This window comes from Strigops habroptila, chromosome 8, assembly GCF_004027225.2.
Source record: "Strigops habroptila isolate Jane chromosome 8, bStrHab1.2.pri, whole genome shotgun sequence".
Taxonomy (NCBI): Eukaryota; Metazoa; Chordata; class Aves; order Psittaciformes; family Psittacidae; genus Strigops; species Strigops habroptila.
Window position 1 is genome coordinate 35674891 of NC_044284.2, and position 23262 is coordinate 35698152.

General features: G+C 40.4%; 1 protein-coding gene across 2 annotated transcripts in view; it reads left to right on the forward strand.

Annotated features, from left to right (window-relative positions):
- Positions 1 to 29: 29 nt before the first annotated feature.
- Positions 30 to 23262, forward strand: part of PDE6D (phosphodiesterase 6D) — a 38608-nt gene continuing 15375 nt past the window's right edge. The window contains exons 1-2 of one of the 2 annotated variants that reach the window (XM_030496061.1): positions 30 to 144; positions 293 to 404. In XM_030496061.1, coding sequence (XP_030351921.1) covers positions 45 to 144; positions 293 to 404 — 212 coding nt within the window. In that variant the 5' untranslated portion in view covers positions 30 to 44. Of the gene's footprint in view, positions 145 to 252; positions 405 to 23262 lie in introns of those variants that run through there. The other variant, XR_003992889.1, reaches the window with a different exon arrangement.

Sequence of the window (23262 nt, forward strand, 5' to 3'; positions counted from 1 at the left end):
GGCCGCGGCGTACGCCTTAACGACCGCTGCGCAGCCACCCTTGAATGGGGGTGGGGGCGGTGGGCGCGCGGACGTGCTGTCTGATTGGCCAGACGTACTGTCCGTCCTGCGCTAGAAGCCACGGCAGCGAGGCGGCGGCAGCAGGTGGTTGGCCTGAGCGGCGGGCCGGGGGGCGGGGCGGCGGGAGGCTGCTCGGGTTAGTTGCGCCGGCCTGTGGCGGGTGCGAGGGAGTGCGGGGGGAGGGGTGGGGGGGGTCCTGAGGCGTCGCTGTCACTGCCGTCTTCCCGCCCAGGCCCGCGCAGCCAGGCCAGCCCGGCCCAGCCCTGTCCGCCCGCGGCGCGGCGCGGCAGGACCATGTCGGCCACGGACGAGCGGGCCAAGGAGATTCTCCGGGGCTTCAAGCTGTATCCTCCCGACGGGGGCCGTGAGGCGGGCGGGCGGGACCCGGACGGGAAGGGGGGGTGGGGAGGGTTACGGGGATCGTCGCTCCCCTGTGGTGAGGGCGGGTGCAGGGCCCCCGGGGCGGGAAGGGGGTTGCCATGGAAACGCCTCCCTATGGCGTCCTCCCCTCGGGTGGCCGGAGGAGGGAGGCGTCCTTCCTGCGGGGCTGGCACCGGCCCGAGGAGCGGAGGACGGAACGTAGCCCCTTTAGCGCTGGGGCCTGGCTCCCGCCCCTGCTCCGCTGTGAGGCGCCGGTGGGGGGGGTGTCCCTGCCGCGGCGGTGGCAAGCGGCCAAAGCCCCCGTCAGCGTGGCGGCCGCCGCCTCCTCCACGGCCCCCACCCCGGCTTGCTGGAGCTGTCCGTCTGGCGGCTGCTGACGGGCAGCCCGAGGAGAGGGGCAGGATAGGAAGGCGGCGGCCCCGGAGCGGAGGGACCCCCCTGCCTCGGCAGCGAGGACGGCTTTACAGAGGGCAGGTGAAGTAGCTCGGCGGCCGGTGCCTTCGGCCCCAGGAGGATCTGATCCCTTCCCCTGTGGCCTGCGCTACCTCTGCTCTGAAAGGAAATACCTGGTCTTTAGGTCCAGCGGCAACTAAATACCTTGTTCCTTTTCATACTGCGAGGTACTGGCACATGTCGTGTTGGTGGTACAATGTCTTTTACCACTAATGCTGGCATACTCTAGGTGTTAATGCCTTTCTGTGCAGTTAATTTCAAAACTTTTCAGGTTGTGGCTTTCAAAAAACACTCTCATTTCATGTCTGCATTGTCTGAATATGAATTTAATGCTGATGGAATGAGAGACCTGAGCTTGGAGGAGAAGCAAGATCTGTGTGCACCCTTCTAACCCAGGATTTCAGCAAAGTAGGAAAAGACTCAATCCAAAAGCCCATGTGCAAATTGTAGGTGGGAGAAATATAAAGCTCCTATATTTCACTGTAGTTGATTCTTCTAAGCTTGGAAGACAAATGCAAGCTTGCTAGTTTGACCTTTAGATACCAAAAGATTGTTGTTGGTTTGGTTTTTTCTTTTTTTACAATGAAAAGGACAGAAGTGAACAGAATACCCTCTTGATCTAATACCGTTATTTCTAAACATTTTTTTCCCCCAGCAAGATGTTCAGAATCTCTGTGCCAGCTGTAGCAGGATCTAGTTTTCTAGGTTGGATTTAGACAGATAGTTGCTATCAGAGTATAAGCAGATGCTTTTCTTGACTTTTGAAACATTGTTCTCTCCCACAGCTGTTAGTACCACATCTGGTTCCTTTGCTTCTGTGCTAGTGCTATTGACAGTTCTCTTTATTTATGAAGATTAGTATTTTAGCTGTCAAAATGTGATTTAAAACCTTTTGTGTTGGCAATTACAAGATGAATAAGCTTCTGACAAGACCAGACATAGAAGTGAGAAGTGCCTGGCAAGTTAAGCCTAGGAAACAAACTTTTAAGTGCTTTTTGCATGTGTCTGTATATAGTCTTCGCTGGAGAGCAGAATTTACATTAAGGCCTTTGTCCAACTTTGGATTAAGTAACCTATTATGTTGTTTGTTGGCTTAAGTAGAAAATGCTTTTTACTCTTTGAGAGGGAAGGATGTTAGACAAACCTAAGGTAAACTTCTGTTATCTCAAGCAGCCATAGCATGGACAAAAAGCTTTAATAGAAATACTCTGCAGTTCCATGTTGAAGTACCTCAAGTTTAGTCTTCCTTTGCTTGTTATTGGGAAAAAAACAAACAAACAAAACCCCAAAACAAAAAAATACCAATTTTATTTCTGACAGGACAGTTTCAAATAAAACCTTACTGTGTTTCTCCACAAACATGCTAGAGTACTTTGATAGTAGCCACAGGGGCCAGGTAGTATTAATTCTGAGAAACAGGAAAGTTTTGAGAAACATTTCATAACTGAAACTTTTAAGCAAGTTGTAATAGTTAGAAAATCTATGCATTCCTTTAATAAGCCAGAAAAGCAGCTGAACAGACCTTCCTCATCTATGAGAGGAAGCCTTGAGACACTGCGCCATCCACACAGGAAGCTACTCATGCCCAGATGTGGCCATGCTCTGGGCAAGGCAGCCGTCAGCTCAGACTTCCACTTCCTTTTCTGAGAGCAAGCATGTATTCTAGAGAGCATTACATTTTAAAGAGATGCTTTATCTTCCACCCACTCTGCTGCTGTGTGTGCTGATTTAATTTACTTAATAGTAAGAAAAACATATTCTAAAAGGCCATTAAGTTTATACTTTGAGTACTTAAAGTTTTTCTTCCGCTCCCGGGAGGAAGGGAGTTCAACTCCACCAGTTTAAGCACACCCTGTAAACTTGGCGCTTCAAACTGAACTTGCTTTTAGCACAAGAAACTAACACAGTATAACACCTAGAGTCTGTATGTATTAGATTCCTTGTGTGACAAGATCAGTTGATAAGGCAGAAATCCTTGTTGAGGAAGCAGACTTTCGAAATACTTGTTTTAACATAGGAACAGGCACTTTAGCTGGAAATCCAACTCACATTGAGTGATCAAAGTTTCCTCAAACAAATTCTGTTTACTTGTGGTTCCTGAGAAGAGCTTAATTACAAGCTTTCCAACTGGTTGTGGTATGCTGCTTTGGAAATTAAATTACAGCCTAAATCCACCCTCTAACTTTAATGCAGAGAAATGCTTTCCTTCGTCTATGACACTAGTGCAGAAACATGTTGTGGTTAGTGTCCCAAAACTCAAGCCAGAAACACTTACTCCCTCCTCTCATGGACTTTGCTATTTTAAAAGACTGAAACCAAAGGAAAAATATTTGTTGCTCTCTGGCAAATGAGGATATTCATTATACATTATTACACTTGTCCAAAGAATTTTTATGGCACCAGTTAAAAATTGAGCATTGACAGTCTAGTAAGTATAGTGTAGTAAAAGATTGAAAGCAGCCAGCAAAAACTTCTATAGCATGTCACTTCTTCAGAGACAATATTTGTTAACAGAGCTTGTAAGTATGTTCATCAACTTGCTGTTTTGAAAGCACTCACCTGAATAGCAGTTACACTTAATATCTAAAGGTAGTCTAGCACTATGAAAATGCAGACTTGTTGTTTGACTATAAGCAATATCAGTTTGGTTGAAACTGAAGATTCCTTTCTCTGGAATATTATCAAAGTCTTATTTCTGCAAGTATTTATGCACAGCTTGCCCTAAAATCTCAAATGCATGAAATTTGATTATGCCTTTCTCTTCAGAAGTTGGGACAGTTATTCTGTCAAGCCACAGAACAGCATTTTACTTGACTCTGACTTACCCTTTCAAGACATTCTTCAGGCTTCATTCTGTCATTATCTTCAGAGTTAGTGTGTACTATTAAATGTGTTTCACATCCTTTTTCAGATAAAAGTAACACTGATAATTTATTTCCCTAACAATCAAGATTCAGTGGGGCTTTTTTTTTTGATGGCTTCTCCCGCCAGCCCCCTTGATAGTTTGTGGGTTGCCTGTTTATCTTGGTTCCAATATGAACTAGCACAGGTTTGGCATTTTTTTTAGTGCACTATGTTCACTAGAATGAGGACACTGTAGACAGTTACCCTATTTAGTTGGTTTGCCAGCATTTGGAAAGCATACATGCTTTGCTTTCTTACATAGCACCCATACTGTAGATTAGAAATATCCAGTCATAGTTTGCAACAACAGATTCACATCCAGCTCTTGAGGGACCACAGTTCAGCTTCTTTATGCACTTCCTCCTGTAATGTTTCAGCCAGAACAGCAAGGAAGAGAAAACCCAAACAAGTCAGTTGGGTCTTACAGCATAGTTAAGGTGCTAAGTCTCACCTCTTAACATATGAGTAAGCACATCTGTTTCCCACTTTAAATCTTACAAGTCAAACAAGATATCACCTATTTTATTTGCTTCAGTACAGAGGAGGCTCATCAGAATTGGATCTCCGTAGTGTTAATTGCCTTATAGATATTTATCAGTTTAGGTTAATGAACTTCCATTTAAGGCTATGCAGTATATCTTACTGTACTTCAGAAGTCTCCCAGAACAAATATGGTGAACATAAGCATGAAGAGACATTGACTGTAGGTCAGAGTAATTATAGAGATATGAAATTAGTATTTGTGGTCAGTATAAACACATGCCTGTAGCTCAGGCACTCCAACATAGGCAAAACTTTATGTCAATGGCTGTCCTACTTTGTGGAATCCTCAAAGTTCTCTGTGCAACATCTTCCTAGCTCCCAGAGCTTCTTCCAATCCTCACCATTGTTTTTCTGTCTAGGAAGTCATTCTAGCAGAGCATTAACCTCTTAGAAAGATGGATAGAGCTCTAATGTAAATATACCAGAAACCATTAAGAGCTTCTATGAATTTATTTTAATCTGCAGGCAAACTTCTACCTGTTTTCTCCTGTACACGGAAAGTGTAGCCAATAGCAATCTTGCATATCAGTTCTTAAGAACTGACACTTAAATTTTGAATTTGATGCAGCATTCAAAAATTGAAAAATCCAAATGGAAGCTTCATCAAATGGAGTTTCCAGTTTGTTAGGCCAGTAGGTCTTTAGCTGCTTATTTACTTAAAATACTTATCTGTTGCAGCATCTACAAAACTAACAAGGTAGCAGGTTTCATTGGCTTAAAAAAAAAAACAACAAAAAAAAATCCCCCTAGTTTTAAGGTTTCCTCAGATTTCACTTTGTTTAGATGTCTCATGGTGGAATAGAAATATGAAGCACCAAATGAATGAGTTAAAAGGAGACACTGTCCAGCTAAAAGTGGGAACAGGGCTGCCCAGAAGCTGAGCAATATACTTTGTAGAGAGCCAATGCATTTTTAAAACACTCTAGAAAACATGAGTTTGTGCTCCCTCATCCATCTTTCTGGTTTCTAGAAGCTGGAATGTTCTTCCATCTAATGCATATAGTTATTATATCATATGAAAAAAATGGTCTTCTGTTGTTCTTGAACATTTTTTACCACTTTTCTGTCTACAAACCTTAGAGTTACAAGTGAGAATTGTCCACATTCCCAGTTAGTCTGACCACAGAATAGGTTCCCACCCTGGCAGCATCAAGAAGTCTTTGTTTCAAAGCAGCCAGAGTTTCGCATAGAAGCTTTAGCCAGGTCATACTGGGTAGTTAAGTAAGTGTCACTGTGGTCAAGGTACCCTTACCATATCAGTGTTTCCAGCATTGATAGAAGTAATGCAGTATGTGATGATCTATATAGGTTTGGTATGCCAAACAGACTCACCATGTTTCTTATGCATAAGTCATGAGCCATACCTGCAAATAAAAAAGGAACAATTTTACCAGGTTGGGTTTTACCTGCCCCCTTCTTCAGTGAGCACTAAAAACTTCATGTCCTCTACTTGTGAACTTTAATTGAAAAAAGTGTTTAATTATGCTTAAACAATGATTTGCATCATATATATCTGAATGAGCTACAGTCAGTTTTCTTCAAGTTTAATGCAGTCCACTTGCAGTGTTGGAAATGGTGCTGTGTGCCCTTGGCAGCAAAAGGGGAATCAATGACTCCACCATCACAGGAAACAAATGAGTTGCCAGGTGCTGCAGAGAATACATCTAACTAACACTGATTTAAAAGTGTAAGTTCACATTGAAGTTTGGGTTTTTCTTTTTAGTCAGCAGTATTACCTTAGCACATTCTGGTTAGAATTTTATTCTAAGATGTATCCTTTCATCTCTCCAAGGCTTACCTATCCAGCATTTCACTGGAATTATGGTTTCAGTATTTTTAATTGCTTGCTTAGTGCCAACCTAATAAAGGTACCTAAAATAATGCAGTTATTAGCAAAATTATTTCCCCTTATTTCGTTTATAACATATTAAGATTATGTGAGTTATTCTCTGTATCCTTGGAAGTCATTGGTGCCTTATGCCTCAGCTGTTGTTACAGTATCTGAATTTCCACACAGCAGAAGATAGTAACTTAATCCATCAAGTGAGAATTGACAGAGCTTCTTCCCCACCATGCATCTTCACAGCCAACATGTAGGAAAAAGCCAAGTTTACACAAATGTAGGCAAGCTGGGGAGGCATCTAAAAAACCTCAAATTAAACAGATACTGTTCAGAATAGTCTTTTTTTTTTTTCTTATACAGACATCTGATGTGTCTCCTGTGTCTCTGAAAAAACAACTTTGTTAGTTAAAGCAGTCTCAGCATGCAAGCTGATTCAACTTCCTTGTACATGGTTATCCCTGAATTTAAGTTGATCCAGAAAGAATGTTGAGTCAAAATTTTGCATGAAGATAGCAGGCCACTGTACTCTGACTTCTGCCTTTGACTTCCACAATTTATGCAGTATAAGCCTCTTCTATTTCCCCATCTTTAAGCTGGGAAATTAAGGCAGCTTCAAATTTGAGTGCAGACGCTCCATTAAAGATAAACCAACACTTTGTTTTCATCTAGATAGTCAAAGTTTGTATAGAAGTACAAGGTATGCCAGGTTCCCAGATACAGGCCAGCAAGCAGAAAATACCATGATTTATTAAGGTCCACCTGGCAATATTAATTTTGTCTTTTTCTGCAGAATTTATCAGAAGTTAGTTCTGTAAGCACATGAAAGGTGACTTTGTTGCTCACATATCTTAAGGAGCAGATCATGTATTTAAATTTGATGTGAAAGAAACTACAGTAGTGTGCACTGAATACAAGAAAAACCCCATACCACCATTCTCAGGGTGCATCAGCAGCACCCACAGAAACAAGAGCTTTGGCATCCATGTAGCATCACTCCCAAATCAGTGTTAAGAACAGATGACGGTTTTTTGAGGGAGCACTCATTGGGCCTTAGTGTGAAGTTTCCAAAGCCATTTCATTTGACATGATGTCCAAGTACACACCATAAACTCTTAGGACACTCTGTCCAGAAAACACATGACGTTAACTGAGGTTCTTGTCAACAGTGGAAACCCCTTCTCAGCTGCTTATTGCTAAGTCCTAACTGACAGCCAGGATTTTCAGTTGCAATTACGAACTTGAGAGTCCATTGTCAGATTTCTCCTGAACAGAGTTCTCCCTCTGGCAGAAATGTTAGGTATAGAAGAGAGACTTAAGGGAAACAGTATCAGATTAATTCAACCATGAGTGAACCTTGGAGTTGATTATGTTCATGACTAGAGTATCAGGCAGCATTCTTCTGGAAAAATGGCAGGCTTAGGTAAAAAGCAAGAAAAATAATTTTTTTATTTTCTGTCAGCCTTTGGGATAACAGTGCACAAAAGCATCATGCTAAATTCGTCCACTCATGTACTGAAAGGTTTGCCTACCTAACTAGGAGCAATAGTCTTCCATTAGAGAAAATGAGGGTGCAGGGAATTTTACTTCTCAGTAATTCTATAGAGGAGTATTTATACGGGTCAGTCTGTATGCTACACTGTGTATGTAAGTTTCATCTACTCTGTAGCGAGTCAGAAGCTCATCAGGTTCTTGGGACCATTGATTATATCCATCTTTTCCTATTTATTGTATCAAGAAAATTGGGGGGATCTTACACTGTAGTCACCAGTAAATGTATACCTCACCTAAACAGATTACCTGCCCACATGCCTCTTTCCTCCTCACTTCAGATGACTTGATCTCAGCCATTTCAAAATGCCAAAATCCAAGAAGCCAGAACTTCTAATCAGGGACAGTCTGCTGGGCAAGCAGAGAGTTAACAAAGTCATTTTTGTTTGGGAAGTCAAATGAAATTCTGTTTTAGGAGACAGTGAGAAAGCGGCTATTTGCATTGCTTTAAATAAAAATTATTTCTGTGTATGGGAAAATTCTTAGAGACCCTCACTAAAGGGAACCTATTTTCCATAGGTCTGTTGGCATGGACTGCTGCTGCTAGCTCTGTGCTTAAAGGCAGTTCCGCAACACCCCCAACTCATCTTGAAGGAAGAGGTTTGCAGAGAGAGGGTGGAGCAACCACTGTCCCCATTAGTGTAGCACCCAATGGTAGAATAGACCAACCCATCTGGAGACTGGACACCAAGAAATACATACTGACCTTTAATACAGGAGGATCTTCTGGAGATAGATAGATAGTTGACTTCCAGTTTAAAGTCTTTAGGGTAGACTCTAGTGCATTAGAATGCTTAGCTGTTGGTCACAGTCTAACTTAAGACTTCATTCTGGTAAAGTTACTTTCTTGTCCATATCACTAAGAAAAAAGCCCTTCTGATTGTTATTTGTTTATTACTTGAACATTATTAGCCTTTAAGTGACATTTAAAAAAACCCCACACCCTCAGTCCAAGAAGTGGTATGGATTTGTTGCTTTTGAGGAGAGGGGACATCAGAAAAATATCTGCCTTTACATTCTTCTTGATGCATGTTTCTGTCACAGCAGCTGTGCAGAGCACAGATTATCGTCCCCAGCTGCTTGTTACCTCATTTTCAGATTTACTAGCTGAGCTCCTCAGATGAGCACTGCAAACCTCTTGTTTCCCTCAGAACGAGGCATACTAGCTAAAACGACTTAAGCAATAGGTTAAGGAGCAGAGACCTGCGCTGGTCGAGTAGATCAGGTTAGCAAGTTTTACAAACAGTTCAGCTGTTAGATTTGAGGGAGAAAGTAACAAGCAACTGGGGAGGGCTGTGAATAGCAGTCCTTCCCAACTGTGCCATGCCTATAGTCTCTGCCTTAAGTCAGATGAGCTTGTTCTCAGCACACCTTCACACCATCTTCTCCAACACTCAGCTCCAACTCACATGAGGCTTCTCACATTACCATGCTTAATTACCCTTGCAGCACCAATTCTAAAATCCATATTATTAGTTGAGCATTTAAGCTTCACATTGCCAAGTCCATGGTCACCTATCTTCTTTTAAATAAGAGTAAATGCATCTGAGATGACTTTGGTACAGTAATCTTTTCTTTCCCCTTGTTCTGTAGAAGGGGTCTTTAGCATTACGGTGCTGTGTGACTTGCCCACTCACCAGGCAGAGTCACAAATAGGGACCATGTAGTAAATGCCATTAGAGACTATTCTCCTGCAGCTGCCATTATGAGCTAGACATAGGAAATCATTGGCTGAAAATCCCATGCAGCCTTGGAGAGCAAATACCATGTTAATTTTAGAATACCTTTTCTAGAAAGATGGAGAGAAGCCAATGAAGTTCCTCAATGCAGTTTGAGCTGTTCATTTATGGCACCCTCATTAATCCACAAGGCATCATTACAGTGACACTGTTGCCATAAAAATGCAGTATTTTAACAGCTCCAGGAAGGAATTGTTTTATGTGCTTCCCCCTATAATTTCTTCAAAGGGAACTACGTTATATTAGTATAACGCTGACCTTAAAGCTTAGCTTCTGCAGAGAAACATTTAGCTGCCTACAGAAAAAAACTAGTTCCCCGGTTCTCCTAGCACCCTCCACTCTGTCATTAGAATAAGTTCCTTGGAGTTTTAAACAAAACAAAAGACCAACAAAACACCCACAAAGGCGTTTTAAAGTAGCCTGAACTAAAGTACTACTTACAAAATCACAACAGATTCCCCAAGGGAAGTTCTTAACTTACTGCTTCCAGCCTCTTGATGTTACTCGGAGAAAAGAATCAAAGCTCCCTTCTCACCGCTGGCAGTTCCACCATGAATAACCTCTTTCTCCTTGTCTACACAAAGCAGAGATGAGGCATTAACCGGGTAGCTGTAGAGCAAACCTCTTCTCCTCCAAGACCTCCAACTATAGTGCCCTCATTAAGGCCCTCTTTCTCATTTAAATAGAGCCCTGCCAGTGGCCAGGTGAAAGTGTTTCACGGTTCATGATGGTCTCTTGCATTTATTTCACTGAAAAAGATTAGTTCCTGGTTTTCCTGATTAATGTTGTTTGCAGAAGTCCCAGTTTTGCAAGCTCTGAAATAGTAAATGCAGTGACTAAGGCAGAGAACTGTTTGAAAAGTTGCAAATCTGAATGAATACAGACTGTATTTTAATGTAGGCACACCTGTAAAGGGTGCAGATATTGCTAATTATGTCATTTTTGAGCTTTTTTTATATAACTTCACAACTTTGGCATTCACCTTAACAAAAATGCTTATGAAGTTCACACTTTGAAATACCATAATAATATGTTTAAACTGTAGTATTTGTATTAGCTGTGGGAAAGTCTAGCTTTTCAATAACTATATTTCTATTATTTTGTTATTATTAACTAAATTGAAAAAAAAAAACCCAAGTTGTGAGCTACAGCTAATTGCATTATTTATACATGCTGTTATTTTCACAGCAGAAATAAGATATTCCATTGCTTCAGCTGAAAAATATATTGATAGGTTTTGATTAAAATTATAAAAATCGGATTTCAATACTCTGGAAATTTAACATACAGCTACAAACTTCTTAAAATCATAAACATAAAAACTTAGTATAAACATAGCTGTAGCTTTTATTGACAATGAAAGCTATAGGAGCTGCTTGGAAGTAATAGAGGCCATTACTTTTTTTGTCATTTCAGTGGGGATTTCATTATTGTATCCCCACAGTAATGTTCTTCATCTGAATTCCAATGTGCGCTGAAGCAGAGAGGTGCTGGTTTGGGCACAGACTCCCATCTTCAAGAGATCCCCTGGCGACATGCTCAGAGGTTCACATCAGTATAGTTCACATTAGTGTATGTGTAGGGGTTGATTAACATAAAGCATTCAGAGTCAAATATTAGTATTTTACCTATTTTAAACTCATTTGGAACTGAATTTTTTACTTCTAATTTCCATCTTTTGCTGTAGTGCTTTTCCAAACAACTTATTCTCTTTCAGACTGCTATACTGTCTAACACTGTATAAAATGTTGGGATGGTTAAATTGTTAAATCACAAATCCACACTGCAAATTTAAGCACTTCTCGTGTTCTAGTAGGCTCCTAAAAAAAGCATAGTAATTCTGATATGGAGTCCTTGTTTTTTGAGAGTTCTGCCTCAATCTGTGTAAATCCCCCTTTATTCCTCTTCTCTGCCTCTGCTTTCAGCAGCCTCTTGTATATTTACGAGATTAGTTTCCTCATGCAACTGCCAATCATTCCCTCCTGACTGTATTTTCAGTTTTGTTTTGATTCTCCACTTGGTCTCTATGCTTTAAGTTTTCCTCCCTTCCTCAGAAGAGAGCAGATACTGAACTCGTTTTCCTTGAATAATCTTGGTCCTGTCAGTTTTAAGTGGAAAACCAAAACTAGTTTGTTGCAGTGTGTGGTCTTGCCTGCACAGCGCTCCTGAGATAGAACTACTTTAGTGGCTCAGATCCATGACCTCTTTTTCTATTGTCCCTTTGAGAACTACATCTGACTCTCACTGTGGTTTTGTCCTGTGAATCGAGAGGGCCATTGACATTCACCTAAATATTCGCATCCTTACTTAGTCCCTCAGCTTGTTGGTGTTCTCGTAATCGGTTTTTGCCAGTTCATCCCTGGAAAACAGGGTAGCTGGCAGTAAGGATGCTCTTCTTATTTAGTCATGGAGGCCCTGGCTGTAAGGGTTGTATTGTAGCTCCAGTGAAATTCACACCAGTACTGTCCACATGGAGTGTATATCCGAGGTCCCATTTAAGCTAATGCCAGGAAAGGGTGGCTTGTTACCGCGCTATGCTGCATCAGCAAATAGGATGCTGGCATTTGTCATTGTGGACTTGATGAAAGTGCTTGTCATAGCTGTTTCTCTGGCTGATTTGAATTTTTATTTTGTTTATTAGATGACGAGTGTTAGTGCCAGGACTAAATACTGTTCTACTATAAAATCTCAAGAAGATTATATCCCCTTGCGATTCTCTAATTACATTTCAAGAATACTTAGTTGCTTTCCCAGAGAACCTGTGGTGGTCTCTAGATGTATCCCTGGTTACAGAACAACACTGGGTTGAAACAGCAGGAGATACACTGTGAGTGAGATACTGCAGGGCAGTTAAATGTGCAGAGGTTCAAAAAAGCCTGAAGTGCTTGGAATAAACCACCTTTAGTAGAACTGAGTGACTTCTGCCCTACCAACTCCAGTGTCATGGTTATGCTGGTGCAGATATGCCAAGTATTGCTGTGAGACTGAACAAAACAGTAGAACTGTGTTCGGCTGGTGTTACTTTTGCTGCAATATTTAGTTTTCACTCTTGTCATAAACACAAATCCTTGTAGACTAATTAACAGATGTACTGCAGCAGCAGCAGCACTTGTTTCACCTTTTCCCTGAAGAATGCAATTGGCATTTGCTTTCAAAGCTATGTAAATAATATCTTTAATGATTTCATGCATTTTTGTCATTTTTTAGCATTACTAATGAGTGAGGCCGTATGAGCACACCTGGAAAAAGAAGTTCAATTGTCTGGCCTATTTTCCTGAAGAGCGCACAGAGCTGTAATCCCACCCTGAGGAAATACACACCATCTTTGTGCCAACTGGCTTGGGCAATATGGAACCTGTTGGTGCCACGGGTGTTTGAATGGATGTAGCTACACTGTGTAAATGTACTGCATTGACACAAAGCATTATCTACACTTTTCTTCACCAGTGTCAAAGAAGAGGTGGCTCTGCTGTTGCAAGTAGCTCTAATCAAGATAAAACCATATGATTTATATACTTAAAATCTGTTCCAGCGTAACTATTTCTGCTTGATTTCCCCATTGTGCCTACTTTTATTCCATGATGAGCGTGCCCAGTTCCAAATCACAGAAGTCACTTCAGAGGTTTGGAATTGGATTCTCTTGATGCAGAATAAGAACAGCCAGGCAGGGGTTAAATAAGGCATAGTTAGCTCAGCTCTGAATTCACTCTATGACTTAATCTGGATTGGCTCCTATGCATTGACAAACTCCTAATTAATTCAATTGCTGGTGAAAGGTACTGATTAAAAATTAACATTGTGTTGATAAGGTATTGAGGAACAAATTCTCTTTTGGTAGAGCAGGGGGGGTTTAGACAGAACCAGTGTGCGAATGCCAGAGGAATTCAGTGCTTGACCTTTATTCATACCTTCTCTGAGACTGCCAACAAGAATCTCTAAGTGCTCCCCTTACTGTTGATTGTGGTGCTGTGAACACCTGCCTATTAACAATTAGAATAAAACTCACATGCTCATTTCCTGGAAGGTAGGAGCTATTGAGTGTAATGACTGCAGACTTTATTGATCTGATGGGGATTTGGCGTGCTAACAGTAAGTCTAAATTTTCCACGGCCAAATAAAAATCCTGGAGTCCCTCAAGCCCATTGCACAAATGAATTCTTCCTCTTTTACAGACCTCTCCAGAATCAAGACCTATCTCTGTGAAGACTGAGCTACAGATTTTCTGTAAAAGTTTTTACAAACAGTCTTTTTGAATAGTGATTTTTTGCTTTGTTCTGTATAATCTTACTTGCCAGTAACTCTGAAATCTCCCCTGGCCTAGTTTCTGTTCTCAGCAGCACAAGTTAAAATACGCTCTTCAAGACAGTTTTATTTCTGCTCTTTCCTGACTCTCTTGAAGAGCAAGAGGCTAATCAACATCAAGTTTATCAGAAATATAAAAACTGAAGGGCAGGACTTTCTCTCTAGGGACAACTATCTGTCTCTCATTCAAAAGAGGTGGGCGAACTGCTGTTGATGTGAAAGAACCCTACTTTTGTGTACCAAACATTCACCAACTATATAAGATTGCTGGAGAACAACAAACTACCACTCAAGAATTCTTTAAAGTTATGGCTCTTGAAGACTTTTGTGGTAGCTGCTGTTGCTTCTATATCCAGAGTTAAGGATATCTGCCTTCCTGTGCATGGAGGAGTGTTTTTAGGGCCAGCTCAGAACAGGATCTCACCCCAGTGACAATGCAGTGGAATAGAATATATATTTATTCTGCACGGAATATTTTTTGCCAACAGATTACAGTAAAATTCTCGAGTAAACAGTATCCATCTAAAAGAAGTAACCAAGCTAGCAGGACTATTTCCTTTGTGAACTCTCTGATCACCTCCTTACTGTTAATTTATGGCAGTACAGGAATGATTAATAGGAGGCTTTATAAACATAGAGGTCTAGGTAGTACATGCATTGTGTATGTGTGAACTACATGGTGCTGATCTTTGACATGGGCAGCAGTCCAAAGGAACGGTACTATGAAGAACCAGGTGTTGTTGAACTGCTGACATTCAGTGATGCTACCATACTGTGCCTTTTTAACCTTGGAAATGGAATAAATAAAAGTTCTCTAGAGAGAGGAAGCCCAGTTGAGCTGCTTGGCATACAGGCACAAAGAATCCAGGAGAATTTTTGCACTGTTGGGGATGGCAGCATAGTAAAATAATGGGGTTTGGAATTAGAGCTCTTTTGGATTAATAAGGGAAGCCTTTATGCAAAATATTACTGTAATTGCAGGCTCATGTTCTGATTGCCTTATCGAGGGAGATGCATCCTCAATGGCATCTTTGTTTGTCTTACAATGGAAAAAGATAGAAAATAAGCAATTAAAGCAGGCTTGTTTAAATGAAAGACTGTTCAGATGCCACAAATCTGAGCACTCAGCTATGCATTTCTAGCTAAGATTGTTGTTAGATTTTCTATTAAAAAACCCCTAATTTATTGCTGCTGTGTGTACTTGCTTTGTAGTAAGGCCAGACTACTGACAAGAGATAAATTTTTTCTTTTTGTTTTAACTGTGATCTTATCTTTTTCTTCCCACTGCTCACCCAAAAGCAGTCTCTTATGAATGTGAGTATGGAAATGAGAGGTTAATTACTTCTTTTATGTTCTTGGGTATACCAATTAATCTGTAAAGAAATAATATAAAATCTGGTACTAGTCATTTCAAAAATAGATGGACTTTGCCCTGAGCATATATCAATTGACATTGCTGCAGTATGTCATAGTAGTAAATGAAAAACAAACCCCTTGCTCCCTAGCTTGTGGTCTAAGTGCCAGCAAGGCATGGGCAAGTCCACCATTAAATCCGTATCTCCCAGGAACAGAAGATCCCCAGGGGAAATCAGCAGACATCTTTTATATAGCAATAGCTAAATATATTCTCAAAAGGAAATGGTTTGGGTTCATCCTGTAATACCTACTCATAACAGCTGTCTAATGTTAGTGGAAGATTAACATCATTCAGTCATTTAAATGTCAAATCTTTATGGCAAACTAGCAGAGATTTTGAGTTAAATCTCAAATACTCTTGCTTTCTCGTTGTGTATGTATGTGTGTGTGTTACTTAATCTCCCTGGCCAGTATAGAGGATGTTGTGATCTCCTCGTTAAAGACGTCACACTGAGAAGATTGTAGTAGAGGAATAAATAGAACAAGTGTTAGGAAGCCAAGCAGCTCATCTTGGTTGAACTAAAATGCACTCCACACAAACTGCCTTCCCCATAGGTTTGTTTCTAACTTTAAGCAAGATTCAATTACCGTTTTGCAAAGTATCCTGCTAGCTCACTTGAGGCTCTTCTAAGTACAATTGCATCCTTTTCTGAAATGTTTTACTATTTGTGCAACTAAGTAGCTGGTAGGCTTTACAAGAAGTTATTCCTCTTTTGGAGAGAGCAGACAAGAGCAATGGCTCCCAAAGTGTGAAGAGGCTCAAAATTTCACAGGTGAGGTTCAGTAGGGAGCTTGAGCACTCAAAGTTCTGCTCTAACTGGGCTGCTGTGTGCAGGCCCATCTCATTATCATTAGCTTCTGTTCCTGGCCTATGCTGCAGAGGTGTGCAGTGCTAAAACACCAGTCATTCAGGGTAGGAACTGCCAGATGTGCCCAAGCTGATTCTTTCTTTCTAAGTGCCGGCTGTATAGTCACAGTGTGCATCTTTGATAACAGGTCTGCTGTTTCTCTCTCTGATTGGCCTGTGTGGAGCAGTCTGATGGGATAGGTCTATCAAATGTTCAGACATCCTTCACAAATGGAGGAGATCCATAAAAACAAATATCTCTGTTTCTGCATGGCATTTTGTGAAAGGAAAAATGGCAACCCCATATTTAAAAGCTCAACTATAGCAGATACCTAAGGTTTAAAAGATTTCCCACTAAATTTTGAACTGTATGTGTTAACAGATTGCATAAAAACAATACAAAAATGAGCAAAAAATGAGTCTTTGACCATTTTCAGCTGCATCTGCTGAGGCTGGAACTATTGGAAACTTTTTCAAGTTAAGCTAGGAAAAGCTTGCTGCTGGAACTTAATACTTTTTTCCAGAAGTTTTTTTGTTTTATTCCATGACTATTCTCAGACATTGTTCTGCTCTGATCCCAACAGATTCTGAAAGAATGTAATGAAAAAAGGAAACAAGGCAAGATGCAAAAGAGTGGATGCTTCCCGCAGTGGCTGCCTGCATGCTGTCCAGCTCTGGGAAGCTTCAATGGATATGGAAACAGCTAATCCCAAAATACAGTTCCATTACAGTACAGGTCTATTCATGGATCCTTGTAATAGAGCTGGTTGTTTGGCATTCATTTTGGAAGCATAACTCTGCCTAGCACGGAGAGTTTATTTTTAGTATTTTAACCAAACAGCTTCAAGACTTGGCATTGTCTCTGAGATTTAGACTAATGGCTCCACCACTGACTGCCCATGTTCAGGGAGTCTGACTCTGAGCGTGCTGATGGAGTGTTTGGACTTACTTAAGCAAAGTGTGTTTATATTGGTTCAGCTCTTCAGAGTCCTTCAGGCAGTAATCTCTGGATGTCATTCTGTACAAAATGGATGGTCACTTTGTACAAAACGGTGCCTCCCTGTCCCTGCCAGCAATGAGCGGCTGTAGGATTTGTCCTGAGGCTTTGTCCTTTCAGGTTAACTGCTGACTATGTTTTGCAAAATTATTGCTACAGTTCCCGGAGCTGGCAATTTTGAGGACAATTTGAATATGTGAAAAAGCACATTTTCGTTGGGCTCCCTTTTACACTTAACGAAATTCTGTGCAAGGAAACCTTGTATATTAAGGGGTGTTAGAAGCTGTATCAGAGACATCTCAAACTTTCAGAGTGGGGGAGATTATTTAACTTAACTCACTACTTGTCATAAGGGAACAAAGAAACAACCTGTGATATTAACCATGACCCACATACGGGCATCAATGAAGCACTTTGAGCTCAAAATATGCTTGAGTGTCCAGGAAAAAAAAAGGGGGGGGGGGAGGGAAATTAAGCATTTTCACAGGAACTCGGTTTGAATTAGTATGAACCAAGAAAGGAACAAATGTGGTATTTTCCCCCATGACTTTCCTATTTTATATTTCTGGTGGTTTTAAGTTGTCTTAATGAATAAGAATATTATTGATAAGTTTCAGAAGTTTTTTCATTTTCCTACCTAGAAGCATTTTGCTTCTATTGTCAGAGCTAATACATCTCTTTTTTTGTCCTGCTTAATATGCCATTTCAGACACTAAAAAGTACTTCTAATTCTGCAAGCAGTCATCTTTATTTCCTTCCTGCCCCCCGACTTCCTTTAGTAATGTTTGGCAGTGATTCAGAACCACCCTTTTTTTTAGTTAGGATGAATGAGAAACCACCAAAAGCAAGAAAAACATGGAATGAAGGGAACCACTGGCACCAGCTCCATAGCATGATTGCAGCAATCTGTGCTACTGCACAGTCACTCCAAGTTAGAGTTTCCATTAGCCTTACAGACAGTTCCTGGCTGTCTAAAGAAAGAGGCAGTATTGTCTATTGAAGCACAAGACTTGAAGCCAAACACCTCCTGAGATACCTTTCCTCTTCTCTTACCAGTTCATTGTATGGCTGTGGGCAAATCTTCATGCTTATTTCACAGTCTCTACAATTTGCAGTTATCAAAAAGCTACTTTGAGAACATTATTTGTAGTTTTTGAAGTGCAGCGTAGTACTAGGAATTGTTTAAGTTATTAGTCAGTTGTAATGTTTTGCCTATTCAGTGGTACATCCCGTCTTTCTAGTTCATTTATGGGATTTGTCTCCTGTCTGGGGTAGCCCAAGGTAGATGATATTGACAGTGTGAAGCTGTACAAACTGCTAACACAGTGAATGAGTCTGTGCCAAAGCCCCATCTCCCATCAATTTCCAATCTGTAGATCTGTTCTTAGCAGTATGTGATATATTAATACCTTCAGTAAATTACATATTCTTCTAAAATACATGAATCTGATAAACCTGTGGATTATCAGAAGTAGTCTTTGGAGCTCAATAGGCTAGTGTATTAGAGAGCTCTGTAAGAAGAGACATGAAGTGAAGGAGAAAAAAAAATTAAACATTATTGGGGGGGAAAAGCACATAGTTACAACATAAGCTCTGGCAGTTGGAAGTCATTTAGGCTTTTTGTATTGTCAGTTGCTTATTTTACCAGGGGGACACTTTCAGACGAGATGTTACTTGAAGTTCAGAGGATGGATAAACTGAACAGCAGGGGAACCTGCTGGTGCTCAGCTATGCCATTTTCAATAAACATCACTGTGCACAATAGAGAAATTACTGCAGAGGCCTTCAAGGAACAAAGGCATCGACTGGCCACAAACAGTGCTGTATAAAACTGCCTTTTAAAAGCCTTTTCGGTTGGGGTTTTTCCCACTCTTCACACAAGGCTACAGGTCGTTCAAGTGAAACTATATGAAAACGCCAGCTAAGCAGCCATGTTTATCCCATTAGAAAATTTGGTCAAAGAAGTCTTTGTTCCTCTGCTAAGATCTGTGCCCTTTCAGTATGGGGAAGTGTGAAAGTCCTTTTAGATGTGTAAAAAAATTCCGCTCCTACAGTGTTGCAAAAATGACATGAAATCAAGCCAAGCTTGCTTTTATAAGCAAACCAGTATCATGCATATTTTAAAACAATTGAATAATGGTATAACATAAAAAGGCATATCAAGATTCAAAATACCTCATTCCGTTAAGGCTAATTTTGTTGCATGACTGTCGTGACATCCTGCGTTTCAACTCTGTAAAGAACAATAGGCTGTAATGATTTACAGGGAGGTAAATTCCTCTGAGGGCTTCTGGCTGCAACCTCATCTATGAAAATGAAGTTATTCACCAGAACCCCTTGACAGATTATTTCCATGAAACTCCCTCTAGTTCACTTATTGCTGAGAACCTTGAAATATTATCATAATAGCTCAGCTGTGTTGTAATGATTGAATGTTCTGAAGTATTTAAGACAAAATGAAGTTGTTTCAATCACTGAATCACTTTCAGTATTCACTTACAGAAGGGAAAATTGTTTGATGTGCTAAAGTTAAAAGTGGGCAAACTTATTCCAAATTGTTTGGGGGTTTAAAGCATTTAACTTAATTTTAAGCATTCTGGATAAAAAAATCTATCCAGCCGTATTTGAATTGCAGGAATGTTCTTTTAATTGCCTCTCACTTATCATAGCATTCCTTGGAGTGGCTTCTCCAGATGTCCCGCGAGCTGCCTCACCTTTCGTTATAGGTGAGGCACCTTCTGTAAGGAGGTCCGGTGTTTCATGTTTCAATCGTACGTTTAGTTTCCCTTGGGTATGTGGTGTCTCTCCTTCATTACATTCAGTTTTGTTCTTTCCATGAGCTACAAGTAACCCACTTTAAAACTGTGTTCTGATAAAGCCCTATGGATTTTAAAGGTCACATTCTTTTCTTGTGTGAATACATCATTGCCATTGATACACCTGCTGTTTCTGCAAACTCAGAGTATTACTGATGACATTAATTATGTTAATATTGGAAGGGTTCTTAGCATGAGCTCAAGCTTTTCTAACATGCTAATTTTTGAGATCCGTTTAAAATGCAGGGACAATGGGGAGGAGTTGAGTGTTTTCACGCTAGGAAAGAGAAAATAATTCTCTTTGTGCAACTCATGCTTCTGAGGTGGTTCTGCAAGCAATGATGAGTTTTTCTAAGTTATTGATTGTTTTACTACCTAGGATGTAAAGCAATCTCCAGATATAATTGCATGTTGTTTTTCCTGCTGAGGCATTGGTATAAAGGAATTCTGTCAAGCCTATTCAGAGAAGCCAAAGAAAAGCCTAAAACATAGGCATCAGAAAGCAGCATAAAACCACTACATTGCTTAGGCTTGCTTTTATTTTGGCACTGTTACCTGGTTCTAGGAACCATTTTAAAATCTGTTTCTAGAGGAAATAAAACTCATTTCTAATAGTATCAAACAAAGCATTTCCACAGATCTGGCACAGAAAGCAGCTTGCTCCCTCTGACAGGAGAACCTGCCTCATAAGTTAGTGATTTGTGCATAGATTTGATTTGGAGCTTATTCCCACTTCAAACAACATTGCATTCTATGTATCACAAGTGCATTTTGGTTTTTGCTTTAACTTCCATTGTTAGGGATCTCAAATCTTTTTTCTTGGTTTCTTTGTATGTTTGTTTGTTGGGGTTTTTTTCCCAGAGCTTAAAAGTGGTTAGTCTTTTTAGGTTGATCTTAGTTCCTAGAGAAGTGCCTGGCATGCGCTTAGGAAGTGTTGTCTGTAGTAGCCTTTGCTGGTGCTACAGGATAGCAGGGCAATCTTCTCATCTGCTGCAGGCAGGAGCTGCTGAGGAATGTCACATACTGTTGCTTTTGTCTGAAGAAATTAAAAGTTGCCTGCAAATGCCTAACTTGATTCCTATTGCTCAGCAGTGACAAAAATCCTAAGTTAAGAGAGTTAACCTTCTACATGACTAGACTCACCTGGACGGATACATAAACCCTGAAACAACAGTGTCTACATCCCTAGTTCAGCTGTTTGCAAACCACTGGAATTTATTCTTTTTTACCTTTTTCCTTCCTGATGGCCCTTAGCTTCATCCTAGTACATCTGTAACTCTTTCCTTCAAAATAAACACCAATTTGTTTCTTGCTCCTTTCGTTTGAGGAAGAGAGGAAAAGTCAGTGACATGGAGGCCTGGCTTAGGTTGCAATATTACTGGGTATTACTAAGAACCAAAACACGTTCTTCCACCCTGCCTGGCCATGCTGGACGCTTCTCTTTCCAGAATCTAGGAGCTCTCCATCCTCATTGTTTTTGTACAAGTACCTGCTTTTGTTAAGGCTGATGTCACCAATTCTGACGCAAATATTTAAGATTTGGAGAGATTTCATACTCAGTGTTTTCATACAATAAATTGACAAAAGTGAAAATTAAATATAAACTAATTGAAAGTAAACCCTGTGCCTTACTCTGCTGCGTGATGTCACTAGGATGCTGTGGAGGTGAGATGTGCATTAATTGTTCATCTTGATGGAAACAGTAAATAATAATCGTATCATTCAGCCTAAACTGTTTGAAAGGTACAGAAGATGTTAAACTGGATAGTTTGCATAAAATTTTTATTAGCAAATGTTGGATGTGGTTTTACAGCATTTCCAAATTATGCAGAGTTAAAGGACTTCTGTATTTCTTTAGTTAATAGATTAGCATATCTTTGCAGCTGATCTATGAATTGACCTATGCTGCATTTTTGTTGTAGACTTTTGCAGCGTGCCTCAGTGTGAGCCCTGCTGAGATAATATGTATTCAGAGGTTCAAGCAGGAAATATTTGCATGATGAGAATGTAGTTCATCTTCAAAACGGTTTCCCAAGGTGGAGGGACAGTGTGACACATAGCAATGAAATACCATGGTTTTAACAACAGGACCAGTCTTACAGCATAGCAGAAATGATCTGAGATCTACTTAATATAATATAATGTAGAAATACTAATTTCTGCCCTATTAGCATATTTTTCTATCAGAATTAAGGTAAGTTTGACATGGTATTCAGTAATGTGTGACTGTCTTTCCAATATGGGCCAAGAACAGCTTAATCCAAGACTGCCTGTTGGATGTTAGATGAAAATGTGTTGTGGTGATGTAAGATCTATATAGACGGCATTTGCAAGCAAAGATGTAAGGTGAAAGTAAAAAGGGAAGTGCAAAGTATGCAAGTATATGATAGTGTGTTGATTTTTTTCCTATGATGCTATAGCTGTTAAATATATCCCTCTGATTATATAATTTGCTGTGAAATGATTTGTTGGTTGCTGAGGATTTTTGCTGCATTTTGCCATGTGGTTCACATTAATCTGTGTATCTCCTCAGCTTCTGTTGCACAGCAGTTTGTTCTGCGCAGGAGACTTTAAAAGCTTTACAGTGAGTACACGAGTGTCAGGAGTGCTTTGAAGGGATAATTGGCTTCCTTCCATTTGAGGATTTAATAAAGCACCCTTCCAGTCCCCAGCACCTCCTGTCATTTGGAGAAGCCCAGTAACCTATATCTTGTGTGTCTGTAATAGTGGAGTTCTAAAAAATACCTGCTCCTGTAAGAGCTGTTATAACATGATTTCTGACTAATCTGGAAACCAAGAGAGTGTGCTGCTGTCTGAAAGCAGAATTTGACAGTGCTATACCCAAAGGCTCCAGTAATGTTTGAGGAATAGCTTTCAGTTGTGTGTTTGTTTTGATACTTCTGTTACTAGACAGAATGGATGGATGGTCATGCAGTTCCTTCAGATACGATTTTGCACTGAATTTCAGCCTTTGGCTAGGAGGAAAGACTCCTTGTCTCTTAACACACTGCCAACACGTATACTTGTGGTTTATTAAACACCAAAGACAGCAGCATTTCTCTTGAGTGTGAAGAGAGTGAACTCAAGGACCTGATTCAGCAGAATGTGCATATGCTTACATTTAAGCACACAATTAAGAGTTCTGTGGAAAAGGGATTTGGGAGTTGCAATAAAAAGTGAGATTAGAGATTGTCCTGGGTTCAGCTATAGCAGTCATTTTTCTCCTGCTTAGTAGCTGGTGCAGTGCTGTGTTTTTTAACTTTCAGCCTGGGAACAACGCTGATAACACCGATGTTTTTAGTTGTTGCTAAGTAGTGTTTATTTCAACCAAGGACTTTCTCAGTCTCATGCTTTGCCAGGGAGGAGGGGAAGCCGGGAGGAAGCAGAGACAGGACACCTGACCCAAACTAGCC